Genomic DNA, 9,338 nt, shown 5'->3' with positions numbered 1-9,338 from the left:
CCCTTTCCCGGCGGGACCGGACCCCATATGCAAACCACCGCTTGGCGCCCCCCACCCCTCCGGGGCCGTTCAATACGCCCCTTCCCCCCCCCCCCCCCCCCGAGTAGTGACGTCTCTCAAAGTTCTCTCCTGCTTTCCCCAGCCGACCCCCTCCCCTCCTCTCCCCCTCGACCCCCGCCCCTCCTTTCCCCCTAATCCCCTTCTCCCCCTTCTCCGCCGGGCAGTGACGTCTCTCAAAGTTCTCTCCTGCCTCCCCCCTCGCCCCCCTCCCCTCCTCTCCCCCTAAGCCCCCTTCTCCCCCGTGCCCCCTCTCCCTTGGGCAGTGACGTCTCTCAAAGTTTTCTCCTGCCTCCCCTCAGCCCTCAGAGCCTTCCCCCAGCCCCCAGCCCCCAGCCCCCTCCTCCAGTTCCCAGCCCCCTCCCCTACCCCCCAGCCCCCTCCTCCATCCCCTAGCCCCCTCCTCCATCCCCTAGCCCCCTCCTCCATCCCTTATCCCTCTCCTCCAGCCCCCAGCCCCTTCCTCCACCCCCCAGCCTCCTCCTCCATCCCCCAGCCCCTTCCTCCATCCCCCAGCCCCCTCCTCCGTCCCCCAGTCCCCTCCCCCTCCTCCCAGTCCCCTCCTCCAGCTCCCCGCCCCCTCCCCCATCTCCCCGCCCCCCGCCCCACTTTCCCTCCCCGGCGGCTAAAGGGAGTCCGGGCGGGTTGGGAGGGTTTTAGTACCTCTGAGCGGTGGATGGTCGCTGTCAGCCGCCGGGGCAGAGCAGGCGGGCAGTGGCAGAGGCAGAGGAGGAGGAGGAGGAGGGCAGAGCAAGCGGGCAGAGGCAGAGGAGGAGGAGGAGGAGGAGGAGGAGGGCAGAGACAAGGTCCGGGGCCGGCCGGCGGGGCTGCGGGCTCCTCCTGGGCCTGGGCCGGACCCTTCCCCGCCCAGCCCCCGAGCCTGCCAGCCTTGGCATCCCTGGCACCCGTTATCTGCCCCCCGGCCCCCCACCCCCGTCCTTTGACTACTTCCATCACCTCCTCCTCCTCCTCCACCTCCTCCTGACCTTCCTTCCCCCCACGGCCCGGCGAGGGCTCGCTCCTCGGACCGGCCGAATCCCTGGGCCCCAACGCTTAGCCCAGGCCCGGAGGAAGAGCAAGACCCGGCCCCCGGCCCCCGGCCCCAGGCCATCCGGGAGGGCCGCCCGGCGGAGGCGGCGAAGACCGGGACTGGACGGGATGGAGGCGAAGTGACGCGGCGGGAGCGGGAGAGACCCCCCCGGAGGGGTGGAGGCTGGTGGCGGCCTCCCTCCTCGCGGTCGTCGTCCTCCTCGTCCTCCTCGTCTTGGTCCTCGGCCGGTCCCTGCCCCCGGGAGGCTCCGGGGCGGGCGGGGAGGCTCGGGACGCCCGGGTCCGGCCCCGGCGGGGGATGCTGGCCTTGGGGCCGATGGAGGGACCCCGGCCCAGACCCTTCCTGCTGAGCTGCCCGCCCCTGGCCGCCCTGCACAGCCTGGCCGAGATGAAGAGCCCCCTCTACCCGGCCTCCTTCCCGCAGCTCCCGGCCGGACCTTCCTCGTCGTCGTCCTCGTCGTCGTCGTCCTCCTCGTCGTCGTCGTCCTCGTCCCCGTCCCCGCCTCTGGGCCCCCCGCCCAAGCCCCCCGGCCCCGGGGGTCTCTCGCCCCTGGGCAGCCCCCCGCAGCAGCCGGCGGCCGCCACCCCGCATGGCATCAACGACATCCTCAGCCGGCCGGCCGTGCCCCTGCCCCTGCCCGCGGGTGCCACCCTGACCTCTCCATCCTCCTCCTCCTCCTCCTCCGCGGCCTCCACCTCTTCTTCCACCGCCTCCTCTGCCGCCGCTGCCGGGGGGCTCCTGGCTGGCCTGCCCCGGTTCGGCAGCCTCAGTCCTCCCCCTCCTCCACCTCCTCCTCCTCCTCCCCCTCCTCCTCCTCCTCCCCCCGGCCTCTACTTCAGCCCCGCAGCCGCCGCGGCCGCGGCCGCCGCGGCCTCCTTGGGCCGCTACCCCAAGCCCCTGGCCGAGCTGCCCGGCAGGACCCCCCTCTTCTGGCCGGGGGTGATGACCAGCCCCGCCTGGAGGGATGCGCGCCTGGCCTGCGGACCCCGTGAGTCCCCCCCCCAACCTCCCCGCCCCCCGGGCCTCAGACTCAGGCTGCCCCCGAGCTGGGGAGGGGGCTCTCCCACTTCCTCCCGCCCTCCAGGACGGATCCCCGCCCCTCCCCTAACGAAGCCAGACCCCCTACAGGTCCTGGGGGGAGGGGCGACCCTGACCCCTCTGACCTTTATCCCCCCCTAACGAAGCTAGATCCCCCTCAGGTCCTGGGGGAGGGGCGACCCTGACCCTTGTGACCTTCATCCCCCCCTAACGAAGCTAGGCCCCCCGCAGGTCCTGGGGGGAGAGGTGACCCTGACCCCTCTGACCTCCAGAAAGGAGGCTCTTGCGGGCCCCTTCTCGGTCCTTGGAGGAGGCCCTTTGGATCTGGCTTCCTTTTTTTTTAATATGGTATTTATTAAGCGCTTACTCCGTGCCAAGCACTGTTCTAAGCGCTGGGCTAGATATAAACTAATCAGGAGGTCCCACATGGGGCTCACAGTTCAGCCTGTCACCCTCCCCCCCCCCCCCCCCCGAAAAATATCCGTGTGGCTGTCACTGCGACCCGAACCCCGAGTCCTTTGCGGGAGGAGAGAGTTTCGTGTCGGGGATGGGAGAGACAGAGAAAGAGAAGGACAGAGATGGAAAGAGAGACAGAGAGATACAGAGAGGCAGACGGCAGAAAAGAAGGCAGAAATAGAGACAGGGAGAGAGGCAGAGACGAAAAGAGAGCAGAGAGATGCAGAGAAAGAGAGGCAGAGAGATGTAGAATCAAAAAAGGAGACAGAGATAGAAAGACAGGCAGAGAGGAAAAGAGAGGCAGATACAGACAGAAAGAGAGGCAGGCATAGCGAGTTGTAGAGACAAAAAAGGGGCAGAGGTAGAGACCGAAAGAGAGGCAGAGACGAAAAGACGAAGACAGAGCGAAGTATAGACAGAGACAAAAGGGGAGACCGTCAGAGAGAGACGGAGACAGAAAGAGAGGCAGAGACGAAAAGACGAAGACAGAGCGAAGTATAGACAGAGACAAAAGGGGAGACCGTCAGAGAGAGACGGAGACAGAGAGGCAGAGACGAAAAGAAGTAGAGAGATTCAAGGGCTTAGTACAGTGCTCTACACACAGTAAGCGCTCAATAAATACGATTGAATGAATACAGAGACAGAGAGGCAGACAGTGAGAAATATAGTGACAAAATAGGGGGCAGAGATAGAGACCGAAAGAGAGGCAGAGACGAAAAGAGGAAGACAGAGCGAAGTATAGACAGAGACAAAAGGGGAGTCCGTCAGAGAGAGGAGGAAACAGAAAGAGAAGCAGAGATGAAAAGAGGCAGAGAGATTCAAGCGCTTAGTACAGTGCTCTGCACAGAGTAAGTGCTCAATAAATGCGATTGAATGAATCCAGAGACAGGCAGACAGTGAGAAATATAGTGACAAAAAGGGGGCAGAGATAGAGACCGAAAGAGAGGCAGAGACGAAAAGACGAAGACAGAGTGAAGTATAGACAGAGAAAAAAGGGGAAACCGTCAGAGAGAGAGACATAGAGACCGAAAGAGAGGCAGAGACGAAAAGAGGCAGAGAGATACAGAGACAGAGAGGCAGACAGTGAGAAATATAGTGACAAAAAGAGGGGCAGAGATAGAGGCCGAAAGAGAGGAAGAGACCAAAGGAGACAGGCAGAACGAGGTACAGAGACGAAAGGGGTGACCGTCGGAGAGAGATGGAGGCAGAAAGAGAGGCAGAGACCAAAAGAGAGACAGAGTCAGAGAGAGATGCGTAGGGACAGAAAGGAGAAGGGAGGGAAACTAACAAACAGCTGGAAGAAACTGGGAGAGGAAATGATGGCATCTCCAAACATTTTCCCCTGAGAAAAATCTAAGCTGCTGCTTCTCCATCTTTATCCTGCCCTGCCCTCTTTCTGGGGGCGATAGGGGAAGCTTCTCGCGCTCCTGGGTCCTTTCCCGTCTCTCCAAGGAGGTCAAGTTTTTGGACCAAGAGTAAACCCCGGCCCCAAGCATCCCAGGAAGCCCCTTGCCCCAAAGAGGAAGGGGAGGGGGTCGCGGGCTGGTTTGGAAACGGTTTCCATCGTTCCTCAGGAAATCTTATCCCTCCTCCCCATTCCCACGCCCCATTATGTCCCCCATCTCATCCCATGCCACCGGGACGCGCGCGTCTTTAAGTCATTCGTTCAATCAGTCATATTTGTTGAGCGCTTACTGCGTACTGAGCACTGTCCTGAGTGCTTGGAAAGTACAATTCGGCAACGGATAGAGACGATCCCTACCCTACAACGGGCCCACAGTCTAGAAGGGGGGAAGCGTCCACAAGCGAGCCCGAGATTAGCCAAATTAACCAAAATACGCACCAAAATGCGCACCGAAAGTCGACTACAGCGTGTTGCTTTAGATCTTGCTTGCGGGGATTTCAGGAGCCTCTTCTGACTTCTGAAAGAAACCTCCCTTAATTTGGCCCCGGCAAACTTTTCCGTAACGAGAAACGGTTCTTTGCCCGGGCTTGATTTGCAGGCTCGGTGGAGGATTATTTATTGCGCGTTTCAAATGCCCAGCGTTATTTAAAAATGCAAGTGGATGGAGGAAGTAAAACGTGTTGTGGTTCGATTCGCACCCGCCGACCCTGCTCCTGGGGGCTTTTTCGAGGAACAAAGTATGAAAAAATCCAGTCCTCTGGACTGGAAACTCGTAGAGGGCAGGAAACGCGTCTGCTCATTTTGTCGCCGCGTATGGGTAGGAGTGTTCTAATCCCGGCTCCACCACTTGTCTGCTGGATGACTTTAGCTAAATCACTTCACTTCTCTAGGCCTCAGCTACCTCATCTGTAAAATGGGAAATATGACAGGGACTGTGTCCAATCCGATTTGTTTGTCCCAGCGCTTAGTGTATCGCCTGGCACACAGTAAATGCTTAACGAATTCCATCATCATCATTATTATTATTGTTCCCGTCTCAAGCGTCTAGTACAGCGTTCTGCACCCGGCAAGCGCTCAATAAATACCAGTGATTGATTGATTTTAAAAGTGAGGTTTCCCCGCCCCCTCCCCGCAAAACCAAGTTGCGATTTTCTCGTGCGTGTGCGCGCCTAATCGTCCCGTTTCGAAGTCGCCGCTTAATCCGTTATTCATTCATTCATTCAATCGTATTTATTGAGCGCTTACTATATGCAGCGCACTGGACTAAGCGCTTGGGAAGTACAAGTCGGCAACAGATAGAGACGGTCCCTACCCGACAACGGGCTCGCGGTCTAGAAGGGGGAGACAGACATGTAGACAGGTGTCAATACCGTCAGAATAAATAAATTATCGTCTGCGCCTTTTTCCTTCGCGCAGATCAAGGCTCAATCCTGCTGGACAAGGACGGGAAAAGGAAACACACGAGACCCACTTTCTCCGGACAGCAGATCTTCGCCCTAGAAAAGACGTTTGAGCAGACTAAATACCTCGCGGGCCCCGAGAGGGCCAGGCTAGCCTATTCCCTGGGCATGACGGAGAGCCAGGTCAAGGTGAGGGGCCGGGTCACGCGTGGGAGGGAAAAAGTTCGACCCAAAAGAGGCTCAGGGCTTCGGGCCTGGGGAGATGGGCGGACAATGGGCCGGGCCCCTGAGGAAGAACCCGTGGGAACTGTCAAGGAGCCGTGAAAAACCTTTCGCGCCCAACTCACCGAGATCCGAACCTCTCCCGCCGGTGGGAGAACAAAGCCGGGGCTGAGATTGCTCACAGGCCCGGGATGATATATATAATTTTATTTTTAGCACCACGCTTGGCACACAGTAAGCACCTGATGCCTGCGATTAGTAGTCTGCTTAGATCCTCGCTTTGGGGAAGCTCCGTTTTCCCCGCTTTGAACAGTGCTTTGCACCTAGTAAGCGCTTAACAAATACCATCATAATTATTTTCCCATCCGCAGTGGCGGCGGGGGACCTTGGTGGAAACTGCCTCGCAGACGGGTTTTTAAGTACACGTGGTTTTCCGCAAATTGGGAAGCTCAGTATGGTGGTGGGGGTGTGTGAGGTGTGGGGGGGTGTTGTCTCATCGAAGTTCCTTCCGATCGAAGGGGGCAACCCACCAATACCCTAGTTTCTGTTGGAACTCCGAGCTGGCAGGGGCGCAGATGTAAGTTTTCTTTAATTGAAGTTTTCATTTCGCTAGTGATTGGACAGTATTTGGGAAAAGCAATGTCTAGAAATACTCTTTCTCTAATTACTTATTACTAAAAGAGCAAGCAAACCAATTCACTGAATTTTCCGGCTGGACAATCGGTACTTTCCTGACAGCTAACTAGGAATCATTAGTTAAAATACCACCTGTGTTTGGAGTCCGTTATCGTGGTCAAATTCTAAAGACTTTTGCTCGGAAGATAAGGACGAGTCTTATAAAGATTTATAGAGTTTGCTGTGAGGGCGTTTTTAGATTTTGTTTTACGGATTCGATTCGTTGGAAAGTATTTTTTTTTCCAGCTGAATTCCAGGCTGCGGTGTTTTGTTCGAGTTTTCCTCTTTGTTCTTCCAACCCCACAGCGCTAGAATAAAATATTTCTGCCCGAGATATTTGGCGAGTTCAACAGGCACGCTAAGAATTCGTTTAGGTGGTAATATTATATACAAGGGTCAGTAGAATTCGTTTAGGTGGTAATATTATTTTCAAGGGTCAGCACAGCCTCCTTAGTTATAACACATTTTACAATCGGTGGAATTACGGGGGCCTGGGCAGAGAACGTTTCACATCCGACCACACTAATCCTCAGGTCCTCATTTGTCACTGTAAATACGTCTAAACGAAGAGGAATGAATGATCGCAGTTTGCACAATCGAATCCCCCGTCCCCTCTCCTTGCCACGCTGATTCTCAGGAAAGAATTCGGAACAGCCGGGGGAGCATAAAGAAAGATCGCTCCTGGCGTGGGCTGAAGGCAAGAACGAAAAATCAATCCATCCGAAATTGGGTCCAAAATGGAGGGGATGGAAAATTCTTGCCCTGGGGATTAAGTGGGGTTTAGGCGGCGTTAAAACGATAATTTGGCCGGATCTGGGACGCTGCACGAAGAGGTTGAAACGCAGGAATACATTTATTGAATCAGAATTTTAGAATTTCAAAGTTTGACTTGAAGCTAAAGCTGGAAACGAACACCCCGGCAGCCTTCAAGTGAATGAAGCGCGTTACGACTGAGTGATAAAGTAAAAAAATCTGAGTTGACGAGAGAAGGGAATTCCTGGGCCCCGAGTTTGTTTGATTTGCTTCAGGAAGGAAGATCGACGGAGAGCACTCTCCAATGTCTGACTTTTTGTGTTGGGCGCGGGAGAGGGGGGAGGTTAGTTGTCGACAATCTTTGCCTGTTATCCGACTTCTGATTAGGCGAATCAAGTCGACAGATGAGCAGAAGGGAAGAGAGATAGAGAGGTAAACGAAACAGGTTGCACTCCTCCCCACAACCAGCTCCCCCCCCACCCCCCACGTCTTTTTCTCTTTTACCAACTTCGGTTGGTTTTGAAAGTCTCCCAAACAGGAAAACAACAGCAAAATATATAACTAAATAAAACACACACACACACACACACACACACACACACACAAACTGAAATTCAATACCGACTTTTCGGACAGAGAGGAGGAAGTTCAGAAACTTTTAAAAAGGCGCTTTTTGAAAGTTACTTAATTTTTTGTTCTCCTCTGGGAAAGGATTAGTGGCGCTATCAATATCCTGCCGCTCCTCGTCGCTATGGCAACGGAAGTAAGTTTGTCAGTTACTGCGTGGGACTGGGATGGTGGACCGATGCTGGAACTTCAGTGGACAAGAGGGCAGAGAGTTCCATGGAGTAGGGGCTTGGGGGATCTTTGGGAGCTGGGGGTTTGCATTACGCTGCCCCCGATTTTGTCACTAATCTCTCTTTCTCTCTGTCTTCCCCTGTCTCTCTCTGGTCCCTCTGTTTCTCTCTGTTTCTCTTTCTGTCCCTGGTCACTCTCTGTTTCTGTCCCTCTGTTTCTCTGTTTGCTCTCGGGTTCTGCCTCTCTCTGGTCACTCTGTCTCTGTTTCTCTTTCTGTCTCTGGTCACTCTCTGTTTCTGTCCCTCTGTTTCTTGGTTTGCTCTCGGGTTCTGTCTTTCTCTGGTCACTCTGTCTCTCTGTTTCTCTTTCTGTCTCTGGTCACTCTTTGTTTCTGTCCCTCTGTTTCTCTGTTTGCTCTTGGGTTCTGTCTCTCTTTGGTCAATCTGTCTCTCTGTTTTTCTGTGGTCACTCTCTGTTTCTGTCCCTATGTCTCTCTGTTTGCTGTCGGGTTCTCTCTCTCTCTGGTCACTCTGTCTCTCTGTTTGTCTCTGGTCACTCTCTGTTTCTGTCCCTATATTTCTCTGTTTGCTCTTGGGTTCTGTCTCTCTCTGGTCACTCTGTCTCTCTGTTTCTCTGTCTCTGGTCACTCTCTGTTTCTGTCTCTCTGTTTCTCTGTTTGCGCTCGGGTTCTGTCTCTCTCTGGTCACTCTGTCTCTCTGTTTTTCCCCATCCCTCTCCGATCGCTCTCTGCCCCTCCCTTTCTCCTCTATCTCTCTCCTCTCACCCCCTCTCCCTTTCTCTTTTTCCGTGTCTCTCTCCGGTCGCTCGTCTTTCTGTCCCCGTTTCTCCGACGTCTCTGCCTCTGTCCGTTTCCCGCTCGCCCTGTCTTTCCCTCTCTCCTCCGTCTTTCCATCCCGCGGTCCCGCTCCCGCTCCCTCGTCCCGGCGTTTCCCGGGCTGGGCCAGGTCTGGTTCCAGAACCGCCGGACCAAGTGGCGGAAGAAACACGCGGCCGAGATGGCCACGGCCAAGAAGAAGCAGGACTCGGAGACGGAGCGGCTCAAAGGGGCCTCGGACAACGAGGAGGAGGAGGATGACCTCTACAACAAGCCCCTGGACCCCAATTCGGACGACGAGAAGATCACGCGGCTCCTCAACAAACACAAGTCCGGGGGCGGGGGCGGGAGCGGACCCCTTCTCCTTCACACCTCCGAGCCCGAGAGCTCCTAAACCGCCCCCTCCCCTCCACCCACACCCCCATCTCCCACCCCCACCCCGCCGAGGGGAAGGGGACAGTGGACATTTGCTATTTTCTGAGATGTACATATATATATATTTTTCTAAACTCCCTAAAAAATAAGAGGGGGGGGGGGGAGATTCCAAGTGTAAACTAGAAAAAGGGGAGGGGTCCGCAGTTACACATGATCACACACGCACACACACACGTGCATTAAATCACACCCCACCCCTAAGAACACTCCCCC

General features: G+C 55.9%; 1 protein-coding gene across 2 annotated transcripts; it reads left to right on the top strand.

Annotated features, from left to right (window-relative positions):
• The first annotated feature begins 1,405 nt into the window (after window positions 1-1,405).
• On the top strand, window positions 1,406-9,116 carry NKX6-1 (NK6 homeobox 1). Of its 2 annotated transcripts, XM_038769312.1 has the most exons (5): window positions 1,424-1,566; window positions 1,666-1,727; window positions 1,824-2,096; window positions 5,424-5,596; window positions 8,821-9,116. In XM_038769312.1, the coding sequence occupies exons 1-5, from the start codon at window positions 1,424-1,426 to the stop codon at window positions 9,082-9,084; spliced, it is 915 nt and encodes a 304-aa protein (XP_038625240.1). In that variant the 3' UTR covers window positions 9,085-9,116. The 2 variants fall into 2 exon arrangements, with proteins under 2 accessions (XP_038625239.1, XP_038625240.1); XM_038769311.1 differs by having other exon boundaries at window positions 1,406-2,096.
• The last annotated feature ends 222 nt before the right edge of the window (window positions 9,117-9,338 follow it).

The sequence above is a fragment of the Tachyglossus aculeatus genome, chromosome X5, assembly GCF_015852505.1.
Source record: "Tachyglossus aculeatus isolate mTacAcu1 chromosome X5, mTacAcu1.pri, whole genome shotgun sequence".
Lineage (NCBI taxonomy): Eukaryota > Metazoa > Chordata > Mammalia > Monotremata > Tachyglossidae > Tachyglossus > Tachyglossus aculeatus.
This window is presented reverse-complemented; position numbering and strand designations above follow the sequence as displayed.